General features: G+C 47.1%; 1 protein-coding gene and 2 pseudogenes across 1 annotated transcript; all 3 read left to right on the top strand.

Moving 5' to 3' along the window:
• Window positions 1-7,495: 7,495 nt before the first annotated feature.
• LOC136524206 (uncharacterized) lies at window positions 7,496-8,440 on the top strand. The gene has a single exon (XM_066517658.1). It carries the CDS (start codon window positions 7,496-7,498, stop codon window positions 8,438-8,440), a length of 945 nt encoding a protein of 314 aa, XP_066373755.1.
• Window positions 8,441-13,475: 5,035 nt separating this feature from the next.
• On the top strand, window positions 13,476-14,429 carry LOC136520249 (uncharacterized; annotated as a pseudogene).
• Window positions 14,430-23,283: 8,854 nt separating this feature from the next.
• On the top strand, window positions 23,284-24,279 carry LOC136519512 (uncharacterized; annotated as a pseudogene).
• Window positions 24,280-27,190: the final 2,911 nt, after the last annotated feature.

Below are 27,190 nucleotides of genomic sequence, written 5' to 3'. Positions count from 1 at the left end.
CTCCTAGGTTACCGGATTGCAGACGACATAGCGGTATCTATCATCCCCTAGGCACCAGCATAAGATGAGGCCGTTGTAGCAATCTAAGATAGCTACATTGTTCATGGTGAAGGGCAAGAAGGACAAGGAGGGGTAAACACTGGTGATGCTAGTGAAGTTTCATTGGCCGTAGTTTCCATCGTAAAAGAAGAAGGCAATAGTCTGGGGCATCAACTTATGGTTGTCCAAGATGAGGCATTTTCAAGAGCGACAGACACATTTGCAGTAGAACAAGGAGTGGGCGGGGAGGCGGTGGAGGATCTCGACAAAGACATTGTCCTTGAGTCTGGCTAGTGCGTTCCTCTTGTTGGGGGTCTCCTCCATTTCGTCAGTGTGCATGTCGTAGGATGAGAGCTTGCTCAGTAATGAGATCACTAAGGAGGAAAATAATCCAACAAAGATCTATCGGTGAAGTCCACAACTCATACCAAAGTGCAACTTTAACAACCATTAACAATTTTCATGGTACGACCTCATCTAAATTTAGAGTAGCACCACATAGATATATATAACTCAAACTAGAGTAGCAGTTAATGGAGCTATAACCATTACAATTCTAGCTAAATCAAGTCTAACCATCACACTTACAATCAGTACATGAGCTCAGAGTTTCTTCCATAGGAGACAGACAAAGATTAAGAGGACTACAATTACAACATTTTTTAAGGACAAAGAGGGTGGATCAGCTGTTGGGTTTTGAAGATAGAAGTCATCATCATGAGCTAAGGCTTGATTTGAGTTGGTTCTTGACTTGAAGGCAACAATTCCTTCTTCATAGGAGTTGTACTTTTTATAACAAGCGCCATGAAACCTATGAACTTGTCTATGGCAGTCAGGCCAGTTGTAGTAAACTCCTGGCTCTCAGCCATTGAACACAACATAGCAGGGACGACTCATCTCAAATCTACACAACCCGAACAGGCTGCCTCAATTTTCACAAGTAGAATATCAGTAAACAAGTGATAGCAATCATCATTGGCATTAGTAGCAAAATATGCAGCTTAGACATTAGTGGCATTAGTCATGTGAATGATGGATACAAAGCATTGATTTGCTTTCGATGCCTTCATCTTGTTTAGAACCAAATGGATAACTTGGTTGTCAACAAGGAGAAAACACAGAAAGCAAACATATGAGCTGCATCCTAATACATCCAACAACCATGTAGACATCATTGGCACAGAAATATGGCCTCAGATATGTTGCAAGCTCAAAATACCATAATGACTCACTGGTGGCACTAGAGCATATGAAACAGAAATGTAGAATCAAGCAAGCACTGGACAGAAAAAAATAGTTTAAGGCAGAAGCGAAGGGCCTATTTGTTTGCCTAGACAGATCTACAAGTGACACGCGCCGGTAGAAAACTAACCAGTGCCACCTCCTAGTTCTTTTCATCATCATTAGCCTAACCAGATATGAAATGCTATAATGTTTCTTGTATACCTCTTGTTCAAGCAAGGACCAAAACAGTAAAACGAACAGGAAAAGGCGAGAAAGGAGACCTGTAGATCAAATCCGTCGCCTCTATCACGGCACACGACAGAGATGGACGCTAATGCTGCTGCGCTCCACCAGGAAGACCCACCGCCTAGCCTCCAAAAGGAAGCCTGAGCCACCACAGCACACTGGGGATCCTCCATTGCCGCCGCCGCTGCCATCGCCAGTCCAACACGCATAGATTTGTTTCCACTTGCAGGGGATAGGGATATATCCAATATATAAGTCAACCTGTCCACACAGAGAACATATACTACTCCAAAGACATGTCAACACAACTAGGTGTCTAGCACAATGGTGAAGACGGTCTATTCCATGCTCTGGGTCCCGGGTTCGACTCCTAGGTCTCATGGTTTTTTAGTTTGAATTTAGTAAACCCTGGCGACAACAAGTGACACACAAGCCGTATGGTCCCACAGGTCGGATGGAGATGGAGAAAGGTCCCATAGATACATGTGACATGTAAGGCATCGGGTCCCAAAGGTCGGATGGTCTCATAGGTACATGTGACACGCAAATCGTTGGGTCCCACAGGTCTGATGGAGATGGAGAAAGGTAACGTTGAGTCCCACAAATCGGATGGAGAAGGGTCCACAAGCACAAGTGACACGCGAGCCATCAGATCCCATAGGTCGGATGGACATGGAGAAAGGCCCCATAGGTTTGGGTCCCACAGGTCAGGTGGAGAAGGGTCCCATAGGTACACGTCACATGGAGAAAGGATCGAGCGGTGATTTTATGATGAACTACAAGTATCACAGATGAGTAACTGCAGGTCCCATAGGTCCCACAGCGCCATCGTTATAGATCGAATATTATTCGTCACATATCAGTAATTAATTCAATGACGAAGCCTGTTCGTCATAGTTCTGAATAAGATCGTCACAGACACGCAGGAACAGTAGCACAAGTGATCTGTGACAAAATCCTATGCTATTCTGTGATGTTTTTTTTGTGACAATACCCAATTTCGTCATAGATAAGGAACAGTCGCACAAGTGATCTATGACGAAACCAAAATTGTCATCATAAAATGTGATTTTTATGATGGTTTCGGATTTGTCATTAAAATTTTCATCATAGAAGTGGATGTTCCTAGTAGTGATTCTTCAAACTATATATAGTTATCGGAGCACTTAGTGTCTCCACTAAATCAAAGACCACGCCCACCTTGAATGAAGGGTTGGGCATGTCCTTTGCCCTAAAAGTTTTGAACTACAACTGAACTTCACCTTCTTGCCCCTCTTCTAGAACTTCTAGACCTTCATTAGTGGAAGAATAATCTCCATGTTGAGTTATAGTTGTTGCATATGCACCTTCCTTGAGTTTGCTTTGGGACGTCTTGACCTTTGCAATCCTCTTGACTCTTGCAAACTCCCTCATAAAGGACATTATCATCTACATTATCCCAAAAGGCCATATCTCCAACCACTATCTTTTTTCATTGTCCAAGAAGTCTTCATCCTTAGTGTCTTCCTCACAAAAGTTGCCTACATATTCCCCAATAGACCCAGCTTGCTCTTGAGCCTCCTTGGCCTACCTCAGATCCTTATAGAAGTCAGGGAGGTTATCACCTTGCTGCCTTTCAAAGTGATGAACCTTGACATGGTTGATTATCTTGTGGAAGTCTGAAACAAGGTTGCCAACAACACCATCCCAACTTATTCTACCAATTGTGTGCTTGTGATCAGAATGGTTCTATGATGGCTATGGGGGTGAATAGCCTATAAAAAACTCCTTCAAAGGTACAACCACAACTATGCACAATATTTAGTAAAAGAGGCGATCCGTAATAATCACTATGCACCTAGCCTAGCAATACAAGCAAGCCTTTCCTACACAATTCTAGTAGAAGAAGAATAACAAGCTATAAGCTAGAGCACTCAGGATACTCAAATTATGCTAAGCAACTAGTTGAGCTAGATAACATAAGCAATACACAAACACAAGATGGATAATGAAATAGCAAGTGTATAAAGGAGGCAAATCAACAGGGCAAGAGACACCAGAATTTTTCTGCCTGAGGTTCGGTTGCTTGTTGGAGTATTTCGTATGCTCAAGTGAATAATTCCACAAGCGCTCAAAATACCATTGTAGCATTTCACCATGGAGTATTCCAAGATATATTATTTGTTTTATCCATAGGAAAAGTTGCGCCTAAGAGTATTTATAAATGAGATATCCTAGCTATACCACAATTAAGATATCATATTATAGTGGGGGAAGCGATAAATCATAGGTAGTATTGACACTAAAGACAAAGATAACTGAAACAAAGGATACAAGTAAGGTATAGATAGGTGGGAGAACAACGAGTAAGCATAAGGTTTCCTAAGATCTATCACTACTTTATGGTTCTAACTAGCAAGACAAGTTATAGCAAGCAAGACATGGCTCACACTCAATTGCACACGAGGATGGCTAGATGAAGCTTAGAAGCATAAAGGGATGAGAAGGTTGCTAAATCTCCTAGCAAGTAATAACTTGAGTTTTTTTGTCCATAAGACACCACCAAAGCTTGGTTTTGTGCCTAGCACACTTGTTTGTTCGATTTAGTCTTCTGGACACCATAAAATACATGACTTTGTGCGCTACACACTCTCTCCACAAAAAATATTTTACTGGCTGCGAAGGTAGAGAGGGTCCGATAAAAAGGAAAAAAAATATCCACGTCATCATCCAGAACTAGAATATGATGGGTACTCCGGTGGCACTAGAAGCGGAGCCACCGATGTAGACGACGAGCTCAGCGTCGATCATCACTCTGGCTAGATCTAGTGTGTGTCGAGCGCAAGGCCATCGGGAAGGGTAACGACCACTCTAACTCCCACACACTATCCTACTATTACAAAGGATCTAGTGGAGCTTCTCTTCTTCTTGGTATGGAGTGTCTTGGAAGTGATGGCAGACCCCTCTATTTATTGTGATGTAGAGGTGGCCTCATGAATACATGTGATCTCCACCTCATCCATAGGATCAACCGACTTTGAATCAGTGGTGGAGATCAAGCCTTGGTGTGTTAGTTTGCATGTTGACCAATAGTGGGATGCTGGAGTTACTAGGGGGTCAACTGACCTAGGAGGGTCAACCGACCCCCCATAAGACCGTGGGCCCCCTCCTTTGGTGCAGATCTTGGTCCTACTATCACGAGGTGTTGAAAGCCTTATGATTGATTTTGGTAACTGAGACAACTAGTGGACTAATGTCTTTGCTAAGTGTGTGATTAGGAAAGGTTAGGTCCACACCAAGACGGAGAGCAATGCTTATAGATGGATGTTGGAGCAAGCTCTCACATGGAAAAGAAGAAAGAGAAAACAAAATCCAAGATATGTCCTAAGTTAACAAAATTGAAACCTCCATTATGAAGCTCTATGGTGCACTCCTTAGCGCTATCAACTACACAATTCATCATGTACAGAGCATCAGAGCTTCTAAATCAACAACCAAGGCCAAAAAAAAGAGACATTTTAGTTCGTCAACTTCAATAACTGACCATAAACCGTGTGGAATCTTATACACGATTAAGCTAGAACCTCAAGAGAAACCCCCCAAATCCCTGACACAAAACTCATCATCGCCCCAAAAGTCACAAACCCTTAATACCAAACCTAAGTTTCATAGACGCATCCATGCACTACTTTACTACGGCCAATGCATCCTACTATGCTAAACGTCTAGAATCCAAGGTCGGATGAACTAACATAGCACGAGGGATCCCTTCTCCCGCCATCTTGGCGCCATCATAGACCGTGTGGCTGACCTGCCAACTAGCGATACCGCCAGCAGCCAACGACCGTGGCGACACCATCTCTATGTCTGTCTTCTGCTCTCTCTATCACATATGGCCAAAATCCCCCTATGCATAAGTCAAAGAGGCAGGGGGAAAGAACAGAATGAGGCAGGAGAAGGTGACGATGGCATGCCATGTCTACTAGCGGGTCGGGTAAATGACTGGTTGGACCAGAGTTGGGACCCGTTTCAACTACAAGGAGCCAAAAATGCATTTTGAGAATTTGAGAATCTATATGAGACCTCTAGAGAATGAGAAAAAATAGAAATATGCCATTGCCAATTCAGGCTTCGCTAATTTTCCATTTTTGTCATAGGCTTCGCCAATTCACCATTTATTAGTACATATGCTTCTTGTATTCATTGCCATTTCACCATTTGTATTTTTTCTTTATTTTTCTCCAAATCAGTCACCTGAAATGCCAACTTTGCCCCTGGGCTAATTCACCTACCTAGGCACTTGTTGGGTGCATGGCCACTGGGCGCATAGCTAAGCACTTGTTGGGTGCATGGCTGTTGGGCGCCTTCTCTGCCTGCACATATGGGCAGCGTGGGCGGCATCGCCTGGCCACAGATGGCCACAAGTGGGGCTAAAAATATCTACACGTAATATAATATATTGAATCAAAATAATAAGAAGCCAGTGCATAGCACACGGTGATAAATTAAGAATTAAGTAAGTCATCTTATAAATCCATAAACCGCAATGCTTCCTATAGGGCGTCCGTCTGTCCGGACAGACCAGACCGCCCAGCCTGCGCTGCGCGCCGCGTAGCCACCCCTTCGCTTCCCACCCTTCTGTCTCGCCGCCGCCAAAGCGAGCTACCAGTGAGTGCCAAGTGGCCGCTGCTGTGGTTAGATCCAGATAAGGCGGAGCTCCACGTGGCGGCCTGTGTGAGATCTGCGTGCGCCAACTGCCCGGACTAACGCCTCCTGCTGCGGCCGCGCTCCATCTGCTGACGAGTTGCCCACGCTGGACCTCCGCGCCGCCATGAGCTCCATGCGCCGCCGCCAACCACCGCGCTGGCGTCGAGCTCAGCGACGACAAGCCTCCTTTCGTTCAAGCAGCAAGGTGATATTGCGCTGAAAGTGTATGTTTCAAGTGTATCAGATGTTTCAAAGGTATGTTGTAAGTATTTTATATCGATGTTGCAAAAGTAGATCAAGATGTTGCACATGTTGCAAAGGCTATACATGTATGTTTTAAGTGTAGGTTCCAAATGTTTCACTTGTTTCACAAGTATGTTGCAAGTATTTCGTCTGGATGTTGCAAAAGTTGATCTGGATGTTGCATATATATGTAAGTGTTTCAAGTGTTTTCATACGTACGTTGCAAGTATTTTCATCTGGATGTTTGTAATGGCTACACATGTGGTTTTAAGTTTTTCTGGTGTTTTAGACGTATGTTGCAAGTGTTTTAGCTATTTCGGACGTATGTTGCAAATGTTTAGGGTTTAGCTGTTTCTACCGAAGTTTATGTGACGGCCTACAGCGCCGCAAAGGGCTGCGGTGGCGCGTCGAGGACCATTAGTGTGCATGTAGGGCACTGACGGATGACGGAGCGTCGTGCAGCGGCGGGCCGCGGCACGGCGTTTGGCTACACCAACGCATCCAGCAGCGGTGGTAGAGTGTTGCCCGCCCAGGACTCGTTAGCTGAGAGGACCCGATCTGGGCGGCGAAGATGCTTCATGGGAGCTAGTACGGGTTGCTTCGGCGTCCTCTTCGCTTACGTCCAGGGCACGTAAGCGATGAGGACCGGAGACGGCAGCACAACCGAGCGGATTGCACACATAAACTTCGGTGGCACCGAATGACGAAGCGATGATTCTGTTCTGTGTCGGTTTTCTCTGTTCCCGATGCACCGATCAGTTTCTACAAACATTCCCCGTGCACCGATCGGTTTACATCGTGTTCACCACAGAACTTTGCTGGCACCTATCGATAACACCAAACCCAAGTCGTCGCCTTGTCGGTGATAACAAGTGCCCAGCCCTATCGATCGGCATCAACATCAAGTTTTTCTATCAATAAGGTTTGCTTTCACCAAACATGTTTCTTTACTCAACCATGCGCTTATAACCTGTGATACTCTCCTGACTTCTCATCACACCTAGCTTCCATTCGACTTCGTCCATCTCTCCAGCTTGCTAGCTCGCTAGCACCAGCCATGACGGCAACCGGGCAAAGCACCACGCCATCATTCTTCAATTTCCTGAAACAAGGCCTGCTCCTCCCTAGCCACAACCGGAGGCTCTTCGCAGCAGTCTTCTCAATCATCGTCGCCTCCACCTGTCACCTCGTCGTCAAACGCGTCGCCGTCCAGCCCCTCATGGACGAGATCGTCCTCGACGCAAAAGCGCTCAACAGCACCGATCCCAGTAGCCCAGACTTTTTTCACCTCATCCTAGACATCCGGGATGACACCCGGGCTCTCTTGCTCACCGGCACAGCCTATCTCCTGTTTGCCGTCACCATCGTATCAGCCATCCGGCTCGTCGTCCAGTTTGCCGCCGTCGCGACATACTCCGGTGAGCTGCACACCTTTGGGTCGCTCCTTGGCAAAGTCAGGACACAGCTGAAAGGCCCCGTGCTTACGCTCGCCTTCGTCTACGCACTGGAGATCGCCTACTTCGCGCTTGTGGTTGCCATGTTTGCGCTACTCATCTTCCTTCCGATCAAAGATTACTTTGGGTTGTTCTGTGCGGTGTGGCTGCTCCTCCACGTTGCCTTCATCTTCCCCGTGTACTCCTTCCTCTGCTCCATGAGCGTCGTCGTGGCAGTGGCCGAGCCCGGTTGCCATGGCGCTGGCGCACTTTGGCAGGCGTGGCGGCTGATGAAGGGGAAGCGCAGACAGGCCGTGCTTCTCATTTTTGTGACTAGCTTGCTCGCCGCTGCACTCTTGCGGGTCCACGCTCTGGCCAAGACGTGCGCACTTACTGACAAGGCATCAGGGTTGCTCCTGGGGTTTCTGTACGTCATCTTGATGTCTGCCGTGCAATTGTTTGAAGTCTGCGCCAAGGCCGCGTTCTACTACGAATGCAAGGGGAGCACCGAGGCATCCGCGGCGGAGTACCTCATGGTGTCTACAAAGGAGCAATTTGTTGCTGCTTGAATATTAATTAGCTACTCCCTCCGTTCCAAAGTATAAATCGTTTTAACTTTTTTGGTTTATCTATTTTGCTATGTATCTAAACATATTATATTATGTCTAGATGCATAGCAAAATAAATATATCAAAAAAGTCAAAGCAACTTATAATTTGAAATAGATGGAGTATATTCTATCCACCTGATATGCACTGTGTGCATAGCCATATACGGTTAATATTGATGTTTCACTAAGTGGTAGTCAAGGGGCTGCTTCCACCGTATGTAATACTCCTCGTTTCACTGTTTCATTTCATTTGAGAATTCACATCGTAGATGTGATGTAAGAATAAGAATATATATGTGCAATTTCATGAATTTTCTCGAGGGCAAAAGGTCATGAATATATGTACAACAGCATGATTCTAATCAGAGCAAGTGACCAAAGTGCACGCCAATTATTAAATTTCATACACCCACACCTTGTCCAAATCTCACATCATAATTCCTGTTGACAGCAAAATTAATGATTAGGAAGTTCAAATTCGAATTGGGAAATAAAGTGTTAGCAAAAAGCATCAAAATTAGGCCAAAACTACAAGTTCCAGGGAGGCACTATTCACTGGCTGGCACAGCTAAAACCGGTCTAGGCCAGTTTCTGTAGTCTTCGGCCACAGAACAGTAAAGACCGGTGCAGGCCGGTTTTGAAAGTTTGTGTCTAATTCATCCCTAATTCGATGGGAACTCGCACAATCTCATTAGAAACTTGCAAATCTCATGTGGGATAAGTGTTCTCTACCGGGATAAGACTACTCTCTCTATATATCAAAGGATCATGCCCGATAAATGTTAACCATGCACAATTGCTCAAAAAATCATTTTACTATCCTCTTCTCCTACCTTAGCTTTTTCAATATCCTCGCTATCTGAAATACCGGAAACGATGACCAAATGGGGAGGGGGTGAATGGTAGTCAATATATTAAAATTCTTCTCCCGGAGATAACTTGGCCTATATCCCCATTTTCCATGAAATTGCATTCCTTGTAGCAAAATCGATTTCTAACCGCCATGATGAGACTATAGATCTAAAGGACCGTGATAGGAAAGCCAAAACATGAAGCGAAAGCGAAAACAGCTCAGAACAGCAAAAGATTGGAAGTTGGGATCAGAAGTTCCGATGCATGTCGGGAGTTCCAACGCACGTCGGAAGTGCCGATGTTAGGAGTTGTGTTGGATGTTGACGTTAAAAATTGTGTTAGAAAGTTTCGAGACAGCCCAGAAAACAGGCTTGAGAACAAGAGAGAAAAATTCAAAACTCGATCAAACGAACTCTAAAAAATCCAAAACTTTGCACACACCTTCTCGAGCCTGTTTAGAAGCTATCCCCAAGAGATAATGTCAAAAAGATTAAAGCATGATCAGGAAATTCAAAAACTCACTCTCGAACTGGGGTTTTCATAATTTTCTTGAAACTGAGGAGATGGGGTGCTCGTGGAAAATTTGGTTGAGGAAAAGCCTAAGCATGTTTCCAAGACCTCATAGCACCTAGAAAGAACACGAAATCAACCCAAAAAACCTTAGCTCAAAGATCCTCAAGAATTTCATCAAAAGAGCAAGAATTGTAAGATTTGAGGCTTAGAACCAAAGGCTTTGAAGCTGGACTTCAAGACATGATCCAGATATGTTCCAACCGTCCCTAAGTCTCACAACAACATGCAAAAGACTCCGCCAAACCAGCAGCACAAAAATCACCCAAAATATGACAACGAAAATCTCCAAAAAACAGAAATTTCAGATTTGGGAGAGGAGCTAGAACAAGATCACTAGTAGAGAAACGGCCTTTCATCCCATGGCCAAAAAGTATTTAGTCCTGGTTTAAAAATTGCAACCGTGGCTAAAGGGATGACTGGACCTTTAGTCTCGGTTTGTAATACAAACTGGGACTAATTCTACCCTTTAGTCCCGGTTGTAATGGTTACCGAGGTGTGTCAGAGGCACGTCAGTGCGAGAATCTTTAGTCCCGGTTTGAGACACAAACTCGGACTAAAAGTGTGACTTTTAGTCCCGGTTTGAGATACGAACCTGGACTAAAGGTACCTTTAGTCCCGGTTTATGTCTCAAACCCGGACTAAAGGTGTCTCCAAACTAAATTTAAAAGGAAAGCGTATCTTATCTAAGTTAGATGTGTGGTGGTAGGTGAGATGGTAACGCGTGAAAGAGCTAAAGTGGGAGGTCGTAGGTTCGAATCTCCATAGCTGCAACCTTTTTTTACCCAATAAACACCTCTACTCCCGGTTGGAGGAACCGGGACTAAAAATCAAGACCTTTAGTCCCGATTGCATAGTCCCGGTTCCAAAATCGGGATTAAAGGGGGTTGAAAACCGGGACTACAGCTAGGTTCTCTACTAGTGGATGTACGAATTTTATCTCTTGATTACTTCACAATGAAAGAATACAAGCCACTCCTAGTAAATCTAAAAGTTTGGATGGCGAAAAGCTCAATCAAAGAGCCACTACTCCTCTGGCCCACTATTCCTAGCCCTAACCAAAAGCTATCAACTGGAGCGTGAATCAAACCAATCAACACAAACTAAAATCTTTTTACAAGCAATATTTTGAAAAAAGAAAAGCCCAAATGTTATAATAATAGGGAAAAAGGTCTAGTTAACCCCCTCAACTATTAATGGTTATCTACTTCACCCCCTTAACTATAAAACCAGGTATTCTACTCCTCAAACTATTGAAACCCGTCTAAATAACCCCCTGAGGCGGTTTTGAAGGTGGTTTTGCTGATGTGGCATATTTAAAAGTCTATATAACCCCGTAACATATCAACGGTTGACTGCATGACCCCCTCAACTATAAAACATGATATTATAGCCAGTAAAGCATCAAATAGTGTTCAATTGACTCACCAGATGATGTTTAAGGTTGTGTGGACACCATATCCCACCACTGGCCTAAACACACATGGTTGCATGCATGCCATTTGTTGCCTCCGCCTCTCTACTCTTTCTAGACTGACACACCACCCAATGAGCAGCATGTGACATCTTGTCTCCTGCTCCACCTTCCATCACTCGTCGATGCATTGAGCTCAAGCATGCCACGCCTACATTGTCGTCATTCAACCCCTCCCACATCCTCCATCCGAATGTCCTTCAATTTTTAGGTAGCCATATGAGGAGAGACGGTGCGGCTGGAGAATGGAGATGGAGGCGGAGACGGCGACTCCTTGTGCTTTTATGTGGCCATCACAATACCATAATACCCATGTATGAAATCGATGGCATGGTAAACCAATTTTCCATGAGGAGGGAACAAGATAGAGATGGGCCTATGTGCAAGCATGTGTGCTTATGCCAGTGTGGTGGGATACATGACCATCATTTGAACATTATTAGGTACTTTAAGGACTACAATATCATATTTTATAGTTGAGGGGGTCATGCAGTTAACCGTATATATGTTAGGGGGTTATATAGACTTTTTAATATGCCACGTTAGTAAAACCACTTCAGGGGGTTATTTAGACGGTTTTCAATAGTGTGGGGGGTAGAATACCTAGTTTTATAAGTGAGGGGGTGGAGTAGACAGGCACCAAATGTTAGGGGAGTTAAGTAGACTTTTTCCTAATAATAAAAAGCTAGCTAGGCGTGCTACTTGCGTCGACCATATTGCTAGTTATTAAGAACTAAGAGGGTCAGGATTTAGCGGTCTATATAGGATCTAGAGGCGATTTGACTTTTATTCAAGAAGATTCCAGGAAACTACCCCAGGAATAGACCTTTTCCTTTTTTTTAAACATGCACTCATCGCATGTTTCATTAAGAGGAAAGAGATTGTCACTGTTACAGAGAGCTACTCCCTCTGTTCTTAAAAAACGATTCTAGGTTTTGGATAAATCAAAAAAATATATATTTGATCAAATTTTTAAGAAAAAATATCTATATTTGTGTATCCAATTGTAAATATTATCAATTTAAAGATTTTTATTTGGTATCTTAAACATTTGTATTTTTTATATATTTGGTCAAACTTAAAATTGTTTTACTCGTTAGGAAGCGATAATTGTTTTTTTTAGAATGGAGGGAACAGAAACGTGAGAGGCGAGTCACAGTTGCGAACGCCAAGACACCCCAAGAGATGAATTTCCTACGCCCTACAGCCAGGGTTGGACACAAAGCTCATGGCTTGCTAGCTCGCTCGGCTTAGTGCAAACTCGGCTCGACTCGACTCGGCTCGGCTCGTTTACTATTCATAATGAGTCGAGCTAGTATTTTAGGTCATTAAATTAATGAGCTAGCTCGAGCTGGCTCAGCCTAAACAAGCCAAATACTTTGTAGTTCTATAACAAAAACTAGTAAGAACTAAGCTTAATTTTATATTACATGTATGAGATTGGAGTCTCTAGAATACATGTATGCTATGCATTACACTTAGCTTATTTATTTACTTGTCGTGATGTATGCATAGAATAAATTATTAGTATCTATATGCATTGGTTGCAACAGTTAACGAGCCAGCTCATGAGCCAAACAAGCTGGTTTGCCAGCTAAATGAGCCGAGCCAAGCCGAGCTAGAGTTTATCTCATTTACTTAACAAGTCGAGTATGTCGAGCCAGGTCATTATCGAGCTATAACGAGGAGCCGCGTCATAACGAGTTGAGCTGGCTCGTTATCCAGCCCTCTACAGCTACCGAAATGATGTGTAGAATATAGACTTTCCCCTGACCTTGTCATAACTCATAAGTCATAAGCGCGTTATGCAACTTCCACCGATATTTCAGATTTTCAGAAATAATGGCTACGCCTACGCGTAACATGGCCTATATCAATGTCCTGACTGCTGACTCTTTCTCACAACGGCGACCTTTTCTATTCGACCGGCACTTCGGCATCAAATTTTTCTATAAGGTTGCTTTGTCCAAGCATGTTTCTTTACTCAACCATGCGCTTATAATCTGTGATACACTCCTCCAACTTTGTTCTCATCGCCTTGTATTCGACCATTGTCCATCTCTCTAGCTAGCTAGCTAGCTAGCTCCAGCCTTCAGCCATGGCAACCGGGCAACAAACAAGCTCGACCCCATCGTTGTTCAACTTTCTGAAAGAAGGCTGCTCCTCCCTAGCCAAAACCGGAGGCTCTCCGCAGCTGTCTTCACAGTTATCGCCGCCTCCACCTGTCTCCTCCTCCTGGGCAACGACCTCGCCGTCCAGCCCCGCAGAGACGAGCTTGACCAGGACACAAGGCGCTCCACAGCATCGATCCCAGTCGCCCAGCAGACATTCTTCGAATTCAACTCGTCCAAAAGACCAAAGATGACGCCCGGGCTCTCTTGCTCACCAGCGCAGCCTATTTTTTGTTTGGCGCCATCACCAGATCAGCCATCCAGGTCGTCGTCCTCTTCGCCGCCGTCGCGACATACTCCGGTGAGGTGCACACCTTTGTGTCGCTCCTTGGTAAAGTCAAGGCGCAGCTGAAGGGCGCCATACTCACGCTCGCCTTCGTCTACGCACTGGAGATCGCCTACGTCGTGCTTCTTGTTGCCATGTCCGCTCTGCTCATGTTTCTCAAGATCGAGAAATACTTCGGGCTGTTAACTGTGGGGTCGCTGCTCTTCCTGGTTCCCGTCATCTTCCTCCTGTACTTCTCCCTTTGCTCCATGAGCATCGTCGTGGCGGTGGCCGAACCCGGTTGCCATGGCGCTGGCGCTCTTGGGCGGGCGTGGTGGCTGATGAAGGGGAAGCGCAGACAGGCCGTGCTTTTCATTTTTGTGACTGTCATGCTCGCCGTTGCCTTAACTCCTATCTACACTCTGGCCAAGAGATTTGCACTTACTAACATGGGAGAAGGGTTGCTCCTGGGGTTTCTATACATCATCTTGGTAGCGGCCGTGCAATTGTTTGCAGACTGCGTCATGACCGCCTTCTACTACGAGTGCAAGGGAGCACCGAGGCATCGGCGGCCGAGTACGTCAAGGTTTCTACCAAGGAGCAAATTGGTGCTTGATTATTAGCTACTCTATTATGTCAACCTGATGTGCACTGGCACTTGTGGCAGAGCCGCCACAAATAGCACGCTTCTGGAGGCACTCGACTTCCACCAGACGCTAAGCACCCTAAAAATAAGCTATATCGGACTGTTTCGTCGAGCACACCCTAAGTGAGAACTCGAACGATCCACGTTTTTCCTCCAGGATCTAATAACGAGAACGAGCTTACAATACTTAGTCCATTTCATATGACAAGAGTTCTCGGAAATATATTATTATAATACAAAGTTCAGAGTGCGGAATTTAAACAACGGAATTGAAATAAACATCTAACGATAAGATACGAGGATCCGTTTGTGTCCACTAGAAGAATCCTCCACACAACAGCTACTCCTGAAGCTGCACCTGCAACAAGGGTAAATAAACCCTGAGTACATAATGTACTCGCAAGACTTACCCCAAAACACACGCTCTGCTTGTACCCCAGGCGACAAGCAAGACCAACCCACCACTCTGGCCCCGTTCGCTGGTCTGAAACTTGGCTAAAACTAGCTGAAAACATTGTTCTGGCTGAATTGTTTTGAGAGAAAAACACTGTTCCAGCTAAAAAAAATAAGCCGAACAAGCCGAATATAGGGTAAGCCGAACAGAGCCTCTGCCGTCAAGGGGTCCCAGACCCTGTCCAAACTTGGACTCCAAGCCTCCACTCCTGAGTCCTGGACTCAGTGTGGTGCTTAGACCTCCACAATCCCCGCCCCCAATCAGTCGGTCCGGAAAGAGCCAGAACCCACGATAAGAGAGCAACGAGCCTTCCCGCTCCCATAAGCAAGTATGTGCTCAGGATAATAAGTCTGTGATCTGACTAGAATCTAATGCAATAGCCGGTCCTTAACCGACACGGACAGGAAAAACAGTGTAACCAAGCTATGCCCCGTTGGCCATGGGACACAACCTCTTACACCCACCAATACCCGTACCATCTCCCTGCCCGGTCTCAATTTTCTTTCACCATTTTATCATGAGAGTAATAATAATAATCACCTATTATGAGTAACGGCAGGTTACTCACGCTACCGAAAAACATAAGCATAGCAGCTACTCGATCTAAGCTAGTTGGACTTATAGGTAGGTATATCTATGCATGTAGTTTCAACAATAAGCCTGTAACGTAAATGCACATCACATATATATATATCCAGTGATTATTTAAAATAAGGGTTATGTACCGGGGCTTACCTTGGGCAGGCGCGGTGTCAGTTGAGTCAGTCAGTGGCGGCTCTGGGACCTCCTCCTAGATGAGAATCTCCTCCTCGTACTCCTCGATCACCTCCTTGAACTCGTGATCTCCGATGGTAACGATCTCCGCCAACTCGTTCTCTACATGCATGCGATGATGATGCAATACTTTAATATTAAAGCAACAACAATTCTTAAAATAAGAATACATCTACTAAGCCACTAAGCTAGCTCTAATGGTTGAGATACTAACTACCTATCAATTCCACAAACACAGGTATGGATTCATTTAACAGGTATTAACTTAGCAACTAAAGTGTAACCTTACTCTTATTAGCGATTTAACTTATATTACAACAAGGAGCACCTAACTACCCTAGTACTTAGCCTACTCTAAGGCTACAAAAATTACAATGAGCACATAATAATACCATGATGCTACTATAAAAATTTTAGGGTTTTTGCTATCACCAATCTACCACAAAAATTCCTATAATAATTAACCTAATAATATTAAGCACTCTCAAATAATTTAATAGTTCTTGATATCAACAAGTATATATATGAACTAAATAAACTACCAGATAGAGCACAATTTTAGGAACCTAACAAAATGTGTATCATAATTTTTGGATCTATATGATTTTATATTAATTACCAAAGTTCAACCCAGAAATACAAATGAAGAGCTATTTCTATTTTCCATGAAAAAGATAAACTCATTTCGGCCCAATGCGGCCCACGCGAGGCGCGGCCCATGCGCGGAGGCGTCCCACGACGGGGAGCCCCCGCGCGCGCTGGCAATCTTGCAAAAATGCCCTCATGTTACCAAACAATAGCGCGAACACTACATGTACTATTTCTATAAACAACGACTTTGCAACGGAACCCTCAGAACTTTTTCCTCTTTACAACGGCAAGGTCCTCGACCATCCCTGCATGCGTTGATACGACGAGCGGTGGCACTGGCGCTTACGTCGGCCACACAAAACCCACGCTGACCTATCTAAGAGGCCGACTCTCACCTAGGGTTCGACGCGAGACGATGGGTGGTGGTTGCACGAGGCGGGACACTGTAGAAGGACCTCTCCACAGCGGCGGGCACCCTGCGGCAATGGCCACGACATTCAGGTGAGCCACAGCAACAACAAGGTGGTAGGGGTAGTGGGTGAGCAACAACAACTCACCAGTGACCTTACCAAAAAGCCGGCTCGGCCGGATCGACCCGAGCGAGGCTGGCCACGTGCAATCTGTGAGGTGAACGGTGGACTGCAAAGGCACGACCACATCAGCGGCGAGGAGGCAGCACTAGAGCTGCGACTAGCATGCGCACAACAAAAAGGGAGCCAAGGCGAGCTAGTGGTGCTGAGGAATTGGCATAGGGTGAAGTGGTGGAGGTTGGCCACGACGCGGGCGGTGATGGGCCTTAACGGCAAGGTGGCGGGCAAAGCTCCAAAATTGGAGCTCGGCCAAGCCGCAATCAAGGTGGGGTGGGGTCGGCTGAAGAGGGGATGTGAAGGCGGAGACGTGAGCATGAGAAATTGATAAGAGGTGCTCACTCTGTGGCTCACCGTGACGCGACACGATGGCGGCGGAAAGCAGAGAGAGAAGAGAGAATGAGAGAAATGGAGCGTGGCAGTGGGCTCGGCTCATCCTTACCTTGGCATGACATGAGCGGCGAGCTCGGGAAGCCCATGCGCCGGTGCTATGGACAACATGTGCGCTCGTCCGACTGGTGTGGCCCGCGCATCGCAGTGCCATAAATGGCATGGCGACAGCGGCTTGCCCACGTGCGCGTGGCAGAGGCAACACGCACAGGGCCAGCGATAGTGCACAGATGCAGCGGACCGGCGTGGACGCAACGATGATGCGATGGCAGCGGCAGTGTCACGACGCAAGGAGCATCGGTAGCGCAGCGCGGCCGCGGCGGCACCCAAAACGGCAGCGCGAGGTAGAGCAGCAGGGCGCGGGGACAACGGCTCGCTGCGCCGGCCTCGGCCAAGCATAGGAGGCTCGACCGGCCAAGCGCGGCGGCATGGTTGACCACGCGGGATGCGACCATGTGCGTGGCGTGAGAAGGCCGTGCGGTGACCGCGCACCCAGCGCCAACCAACCCGAGACAATGGCACGCACGAATTTTAAAGCGTTGAATACGACCAAACGGTTGCTCCTAAACCTAAACCGTCTTCACCATGCTCTAGATGGCACATGAGACTACCAAATTAAGCTATAACACTACACCACCGTTTAACCTAATGTCTCACAATAAATTTCTAAACATAGCAGTGTCTAACTGTTGGCAGACTTGAAAATTTCAAAGTTTGTGAGCTGAATTTGATTTCCATTTGCGATTTCTAAGCTAGTGGAAATATTAGCTAGTAATATTATTTTTTGGCCACAAGTATGTCACTGTCATCTACAAAGTTTGTACTTCTAACTTTATTAAGGTGGCACATATATGTTCTATATCATTTTTGCTTAATAAAAAATGGTTTTCAACCTTAAGTGATATAACATGACTATTGAATCAACTTTCGATTCGTATTTTTGTTGATCGTTCCGAGTTACAGAAATTGATCTAATCACTTTATCACATGTATTAACACATAAACATGATGCTCATGATATATTATAGTAAATGATTTATGGTGTAACACCGAGGGTGTTACAGCACTATGCATATATCCTGTTAATATCCATGTTACTTGACTAGGTCGAAGTCAAGGGCTTGCTTCCACCATATGTAATACTCACTCTTTTCTCCCTTTTATTTCATTTCATTTTTCATGGATGTGATGTAAGAAAAAGCACAAGTGCAATTTCATTAATTTTCTAGAGGGGAAAAGGTCATGAATACACAACAGCACGACCCTCTATTTAGAGCAAGTGACCAAAGTGCACCCTAACTATAAGGTCATGTTTGGCACAAACTTTCTCAGCAGCTCTAGTAGCTGTTTGAAGCTGTTCAAACAGCTCCTCAAGTGAAATTACAGAAAATTTGTTCTCAGAAGGGGTGGGTACTGGATGGAGCTGAAAATTTGGCTTATGCTGAAGCTTATGCTGATTTATTGTGAGAGAAAAAAAATAATGTTCGTTCACTCAAAAGTACTGCTGAAGTAGTTCAAGCGAACAGGGATATTAGCTTCTCCTAACTTCTCTTTCAGATCTACTATAAGAAGTTGTTTTGCCAAACACTTTTTCAAAACAGTTTTTGCTCCACCAATGAAGTTGCTCATCGAGATAGGAAACAAAGGTACACCAATGAAATAGAGCTATACCTAACGTGGACTAAATATCATCGGCAGTGCTAACGCACGGACGTCCGGACACCCGTGCCTGCACTCTATCTCCCTCTGCGCACCTGCATCCCGCGCCCGCCTAAGCGGGGCCTGCGCCGCCCGACTGCATGTGGGGAGTCCCCGCTCGTGCCCCTCCGCTTCTCATGTGCGTGCACGTGGCCTGTAGCTGCAGCTGGTGACTACAGCACGTGGCTATGCCAGCATCTAGATGAGGGGGCGGATGCGCAGTCGGCACTGGGAGGAGGAGGAGACACCGAGGCGAAGGTAAGGCAGTAGAAAAAGCAAAGACAGAGATGCAACACTCGATCTACTTTTGAAACATCTGGATGCAACACTTGCAACATACGTCTGAAGGCAGATGAAACACATGAAACATGCACCTGAAACACTAGCTGCAACACTAGATCTACTTTTGAAACATCCAGTTGAAACACTTGCAACATACGTACGAAACAACTGAAACACTCGAAACATGTGTATAAAATACTCGCAACAAAAAACACCTGAAAACACTTGCAAACATACGTCTAGAAAATGAGATGAAATATTTGGAACATACACTTGAAACATACATGTATAGCCACTGCAACATGTGTAACATTCCGATCTACTTTTGCAATATTTAGATGAAACACTTGCAACATTTAGATGAAACACCTGAAATACTTCAAACATACTCTTGCAACACGGGCTTTGCTTGGACGAATGGAGGCACGCCGGCACGGAGATCGATGGCGGCGCATGGACCTCGCTGTGCGGCAGTAGCACGAGCAACTTGGCGATGGGCGTGGCGTCGCACAAATCTCATCCTCCTCACCTGCTTGTTGGAGCATCCGCCGTGGAGGCTCGCCGACTTGATGGAGGTGGTCACAGCGAGCAAGCCGGGCGCGGCGAGGAGGCAGCGCGGTGGAGGCGGGCAAGACAGACTAGGCCTGGTGGGGAATGCGGCGCGGAGGAGGCAGCGTGGGGAGGCAGAGCGAAGGAGGCCGCAGGGGATGGGGCACAACGCGGTGGGGGCGCGGCGCTGTGGGGGACCGGCGGCGGCGAGGAAAAGTGGGGTGGGCGGATGGGCACGGCGATGGAGGGAGGAAATGGCGCAGCGACCAACGAGGCGCACGGACGGGACGTGCGGATAAGGTTGTTGGGCGAGCGCCACGTGTGGGAGTGAGCGGAGGGAGACATTCGTCCATCTGGACGTCTTAATTGTATCATTATCGAAATATTATCATTGTATCATTATCGAAATATTATCCACCCGCATCTTGTCCAAATCTCACCTCCATATAGTTCCCCAGTACAGTAGGACTCCATGGGTACTAGCAAAGCAATCTCCACGTGGTCGGCATCAGATTCATAGAGGAATCCCTGCTCCTCCAACCACAAAAAGTCAAGGCTCCTTTCATCTACGTTCCTGCTTATCTTTTGCGGTTTTGCCTGCACCATCTCTCCTCTCCGTCCTAGTCCACTCTGGACACGCGCTCTCTGCTGGCATCCTTGGAGACAGACTGATAGAGAGACTCTGAACAACACCAACACTACTAGCGACAGTTACACTGTTCTGGAACATGACAGGACACCTTATCTACACTGCAAGCGAGCTCACAGGTCGTCAATGTGCTAATAGCAACCTCTGCAACTTACTCTGGTGAGCGCGCGGCGCACGTTCAAATTCAAATAGCTGTTTCTCTGTAGGTTTTTTTTTTTTTTTTTTTTTTTTTTTGCGAATTCTCTGTAGGGTTTTTGAGGAGGGAATCCCAGAGCCATGCGTTCGAGACTACTGTGTTTATATTGGCATGCTGGAATTTACATTTCGATCGGTGGTGGAACAAAGGTTGGCATGCCACACCAGGGGTCTAGTGGCAGTGGGCATATATAGTGGCTTCTGAAAGAATCTAGCACAGAGGCTGCCCTGCTGGTTCTTGTCCCTCTGCTGGTTCTTGTCACAAATTTCCTACATGTTGTTATCTACCATATGCACACACCGCCTTTGCTCTCTACACCTAGCCTTGTGATTATATTTGTGTGCTATTTGGGTTTGTTGTTCCTTAGGAACTCATTCAGTACAAGCAGATCACACCTTTGGTACATCTCATCTCTCAGCCCCTAAGCACTATCTTCATCATGTCAGAAAAACTTCGATGTCTCATCGTAGCGTAGCTATATACAATTTGGAAGATCTGCTCCCAATCCCAAAAGAGAACGGGAGAGTTTTTTTTTGTTTGGTGGGCGTCGTTGTTTCCAACGAAAAACAAGAACATTTGAACATGAACACGAACTTCAATAAAAAAATAAGTATAAACTTTTTTTAATGTCAACGGGGGATTACTCACACACACACACACACACACACACACACACACACACACACACACACACACACACACACACACACATATATATATATATATATATATATATATATATATATATATATATATATATATATATATATATATATATATATATATATATTGATGTAGCCCCAAATCAGCTCGTTTTATGTTTTACAAACGTTGAAACAACAACAGCAAAACACCCAAGCACCAGGACAAAAAGTGGCAAAATCACAAATACACTAACGAAATGCAAACATTACCACACCAAGGCAATGGAGCTCTTCCATGATGCCTCTAGGGAGATGAATGACGTTAAAACGCAATCATCGTCAGCCAAGAAGGCAAGGCTTTTGCCCGAGCCTTGTGCCGAGGGGTAACTGCATTGATCGGGCCGATGCAGGAGAAGTAGCAACAGGATGTTCTTCAGTGACGCCTTCAAGAAGAAAATCCATCTCGTTGACCCAAACAGATTTGAGCTGAGCTTTCACCCAGAAGCTTTGCTAGTGCTCCCGTTGACCCGCCCGCGACAGAGAGATGCGTGCACCGGCAAGCTTCCACGCCTGGACGGAGGGGGGTGTCGACCGCCGCCACACCGCGCAGAGCTGTTCCCGGACGCGGCCACGATGGTGGGAGACGCGCACCAGTAGGCGTCCACCCCTGGAAAGGAGGGGGTGCCGGCCGCCGCCACATCGTGCAGAGCCGTTCCCGAACTCACCCGCGACAGCTGCTAGAGCAGCGAGTCCACTAGGTCCGAACAAGATGACACCAGATCCAGCGAAAGGGACGCCCATGGGCACGCAGCCTCACCGCTAGCATGCCCATGGCCAAACCGCGCGCCCAAGGTCCCAGCACACGCCCGTGTAGAAGAAGCACCACATCACAAAGCAGCTCCACCCGATCCGGACGTGAGGCAGTCGGATCCGACGATGGGGGCGCTGGATCAAAATCTGCCCAGCTGCGGGCATGGCGGGTGCGCCTGCAACTGGCCACCGATGGCCAGTTCGAGGGGCAGAGGCGCAAGATCTAGGCGAGGTGATGCCGGATCCGTGTTGCCGGTTGCCGATCCACACACGCCTGGAAAAAGACCAAGAGTGGGGGGAGGAAGAAGGCTGCAGCTGGCAAACCGCGAGGCCGGCCACACGCCCTACGCCATCTAGTGCACCCCGCGCAGATCCGGACGGGGCATGAGCCAGGGAGCACGAGCGCGCGCACGGGGTCCAAGTAGGGTAAGAGAACCCGCGACCCTGCTGGTAGAGCTCGGCGCCGGCGGGTCGACGTCCTGGAGCTCCGCAACATGGAGAGTGGGATCCGGCCAGCATGCATCCACGTCAGCTGCCACAAGGCCGCGCCGATCTGGGGCGTAGACGGTATATCCGGACGTAGGTGCCTGGATCCGCACCGCCGGCTCCCCAGAAGCTCCATTGACGGCGGGGAAGGCAGGGGAGTGGAGGACAGGGTGGATGACTGCGCACAGTATCCCGTTTTTTGGTCCTGTCATGGGCCGCCGCCGCCACATGCCGGAGTGCGGCGAGCCGGAGAGATGGCAGGGAGCAGGGGGCTAGCGAAGCCGGCGAGCACCCCCCGAGTCGCTCGTACGGCGGAGCTGGGGGGGGGGGGGGGGGGGGGGGGGGGGGGGGGCGGGCGGGGGGGGTGTGTTGTTGTACGACTCCTCTAGTCAATATATACACTTTTCCCTTATCCTGTCATAACTCATAAGCGCGTTAGGCAACATCCACCAATATTTTAGATTTCAGAAATAATGGCTACGCGTAACATCGCCTACATGTGCTGATTCCTGACTCTTCTCACAACAGCGACTTTTTCTATTGGATCGGCATCAAGTTTTTCTACGTAAAAGGTTTGTTTTCTCCAAACTTGTGGCTTACTTTCTTTACTCCACCATTTACTTAAAACCTGTGATACACTCCTCCAACTTTGTTCTCCTCACCTTCTATTCGACCTTGTCTATCTCTCTAGCTAGCTAGCTCCAGCATCCAGCCATGGCAACCGGGCAAAGCTCGACCCCATCATTCTTCAATTTCCTAAAGGAAGGTCTGCTCCTCCCTAGCTACAACCGGAGGCTCTTCGCAGCAGTCTATACAATTACCGCCGCCTCCAGGTGTCTACTCCTCGGCAACGACCTCGCCGTCCAGCCCCTCATCGTCCAGCCCCTCACAGTCGAGATTGACCTCGACACAAAGGCGCTCTCAACAGCACCGATCCCAGTAGCCCAGACTTCGTTCAACTCAGCCGAAAGACCCAAGATGACACCCGGGCTCTCTTGCTCACCAGCGCAGCCTGTCTTGTGTTTACCGTCATCATCAGATCAGTCATCGAGATCGTCGTCCTCTTTGCCGCCGTCGCGACAAACTCCGGTGAGCTGCACACCTTCTGGTCGCTCCTTGGCAAAGTCAAGACGCAGCTGAAAGGCCCCGTGCTTACGCTCGCCTTCGTCTACGCACTGGAGATGGCCTACGACGCGGCTCTTATTTTCATGTCTTCTCTGGTCGTGGCTCTCATGATCCTGAAATACTTCGGGTTGTTCTTTGTGGGGTGTCTGCTGCTCCTCGCTCCCTTCATCTTCCTCGTGTACTTCTTCTTCGTCTGCTCCCTGAGCGTCGTCGTGGCAGTGGCCGAGCCCGGTTGCCACGGCGCCGGCGCTCTTGGGCAGGCGGGGCGGCTGGTGAAGGGGAAGCGCAGACGGGCCATGCTTTTGATTTCTGTGACTGGTGTGCTCACCGGCTTCGCCGCTGCCTTGACCCATGTCTACAATCTGGCCAAGAAGTGTGCACTTAGAAACATGGCATCAGGGTTGCTTCTGGGGTTTCTTTACATCATCTTGATAGCGGCCGTGCAGTTGTTTGCAGCCTGCGCCATGACCGCGTTATACTACGAGTGCAAGGGGAGCACCGTGGGATACGTCAAGGCTACCAAGGAGCAAATTGATGTTTGATTATTAATTAGTTAATCTATCAACCTGATGTGCACTATGCATATAACCTGTCAATATCGATGCAACTTGGCCACTAAGTCGTAGTCAAGGGGTTGCTTCCACAGTTCCACCGTATGTAATAGTAATACTCCCTCTTTTCTCCCTTTCATTTCATTTTTCGTGGATGTGATGTAAGAAAAAGAATAAGTGCAGTTTTATTAATTTTCTGGTGGGGTAAAGGTCAGGAATATACAACAGCACAATTCTCTATTGAGAGCAAGTGATCAAAGCGCAACCTAACTAGCTATAAGGTTCTACTCGGTATAGCTTTTTCAGCAGCTTTAGGAGCTGTTTTTTTTTTTTTTTTGCCAAATAGGATAAAATAAAACAGCTCCTCAAGTAAAACTCTTGAAAAGTCATTCTCATAGGGGTGGTGCTAGATAAAGCTGAAAATCCGCGAGGCATGGAGCTGGCTCGATAGCCAAGAGAGGGGATACAACCCCTCCTCGCCCTCTCGCCTCTCTTGCCATGGCACTTGCCGCCACTTGTCATTATCATTGCCTCTAGCCTCATGGGCCTCCCCATCTCCGTCAACCACTCCATCGCCAGATCTTGTAGATATTCTCTCGTCATCTCACCTCTCATAGATCGTGGGTGTCATCTTCCTCTCAGCCTCCATCTACTGCTTGCCATCCGCCATCATTTGACCTTGTCGGCCTCCCTATCTCCGGCAACCTCTCCACCGCCGAATCTTGCAGATCAGGTCTCGTGCTTCTCACCTCGTAATCTCATCTTCCTCTCGGCCTCTTAGTACCGCCCATTGTTCGCCAATTGATGGACCGTGATACCTAAGAGAGAGGGAGTTGAATTAGGAAACCTAAAAACTAATGGCCAACTAAAACCTGCACTACTACAGAAATGCCATCATGGCCGATTCAGAGCCCCCCATCAGTGCCGGTTTTAGCCCTCAGCAATGAAATGTCGACGGCGATAGCCATGGTTATCGTCGTCGGTTCGAAACCGGCGGTGGTAATCGGTTGTCACTGCCGGTTTATTGCTTGATATGGATGTGATGATGCCATGATCACCATTGGTTCCTAGATTTGTCAGGTGTTGATGATCGTCTAATCATAGTGGTTTCACATCATGATCTGGTGGTGATGAGCATTTGGTCAACACCGGTCAATGGTGCAATCCGGCGATGATGAGCAATTGATCAACGCAGGATCATGCCTTAACCTGGTGGTGATGAAACAATGAAAACCATCGGTGTAAAGATCTAGATGCTTGAGGGGGTGGTGAATAGGCTATAAAATTTACTCCTACAAATCACAACACTTAGGCAAAGTGAATAGAATAAAAAGTGACCCTAATAGCAACTACTTTGCCTCCTAAACAATTCTAGTAATAAGATAACACAAGTCCATCAAAGTCCACAAGTGCATCACAAGTATATCACAAAGTGAACAACAAATGAAAAAAATACAACGTGCACTCATCTCGGCCAAGGCGACTGTGGTGAATGAGGTGGATTATTCGAACCACCATCAGATGAAGACTGCACAAAGGAGAAAAGATTGCATGTGAGACAAGATTTTTTGGATAGCTTATCTAGGAAGGTAGAGGCCATACAAGCAAAGCACAAGCGAAAGTAAAAAAATTTCATACTCACAGGAGTAGCTGTAGCTGCAGAACGCAGAGGCGGAGGTGGAACCAACAGCCCAGGTGGCAAAGAGAAGCCCACACGTTGCCCAAGTCCTTGTAGGAACTTTGTAATGTTTGTCAGCCTCTGCACCTGGGCCTGCTGCTCGGCCCGCTCAGCCTCCAGCTGGGCCGCTATCCTCTTCTGCCCGACCTCCAGCTCCTGACGTTGCCTCATTTCTTGTTCCAGCCGGGCCTGCAATATTTCACTCCAATGTTTTAGTAATGCAAAGCTAATTAAGGTATGTAAAGATCAATGTATGACGAGTAAAACAGGAATAACCTCGAGTGCGTCAACCCGGTGCTGTGCAGCGGTCGACCGTGTGTGAATGGCCGGGCTCTCACTCGTGCTCCGTGCTCGGATCTGGGAGAGAGAGGGAGTAGATGCCGTGTCGATGATGCCATCGCCAAGCCAGAACCGCCCATGCTTCTTGCCTTGCCCCGCCCTCATGTCGGCCTCTCCATCGAAGTCCTGCGTGCTTGGATCGTGGTCTGACCCATGGAGCGACCTCGCCACCTTAGTGTACTCACTGATGTGGGAGTGGACGCTCAGGTTCGTGTATGCCTCGGGTGGGTCCTCTAGGTTGAAGGAGATGTCAAACGTCGCCTTGCCCTTGTGGGCCATGCACCATGCTTGGAAGTCCGAGCAAGCCTGGCCACTGTGTGACGCCGACTGGGAGAAAGACAGCACGATGATTAGAAATCAGGCAGAACTAAGCGTCACAATAGATAAATGAATTCGCGTACCCATGCTTGTTTGTATCCGGTGAGGCTGCGGCTGCCTTGATGGTGTGCTGGACCTTGCATCTACAAACGACAGTCCCGGGCATCCCTGTGCATCTTGAGGTACTCCTCCATGAACCACATGTCCACCATCATCGCCCAGCACTCGGGATACGCTTGGCATCACCAGGGAATCATCTACACGTCATCAAGTATTGGACATATAAGAAGATCAAATTAAACCAACTTAATCTCAAAACGAATTAATATTGATGTTCTTCATTTACCTCAAGGTACTGCTCCCGGGTCAGCTACATCTCTCTTGCATCTTTCTTGGTTTTCCTCTCTCCAAGCTTCGACCCGTAGTAGGTTACGATGGCCTGGATGCGCATCTCGTGATGCATGTCGGAGACGAGTTTTTTACAGGCTTTGGTAGTCACCTGCTCCGCCCTGGCCTCAAATCCCTCCTCGCATCTGTAATAAGTCTGCATACAAAAGTGATTTATCCATTCATTATTTCAAGAAAAGTCTGCAATGTTGTGCGAGAGAGA

The sequence above is a fragment of the Miscanthus floridulus genome, chromosome 18, assembly GCF_019320115.1.
Source record: "Miscanthus floridulus cultivar M001 chromosome 18, ASM1932011v1, whole genome shotgun sequence".
Lineage (NCBI taxonomy): Eukaryota > Viridiplantae > Streptophyta > Magnoliopsida > Poales > Poaceae > Miscanthus > Miscanthus floridulus.
This window is presented reverse-complemented; position numbering and strand designations above follow the sequence as displayed.

What these genes read in the sequence shown, in the direction of transcription:
- LOC136524206 (XM_066517658.1), top strand. Translation starts at nt 7,496, where the DNA reads ATGACGGCAACCGGGCAAAGCACCACGCCATCATTCTTCAATTTCCTG.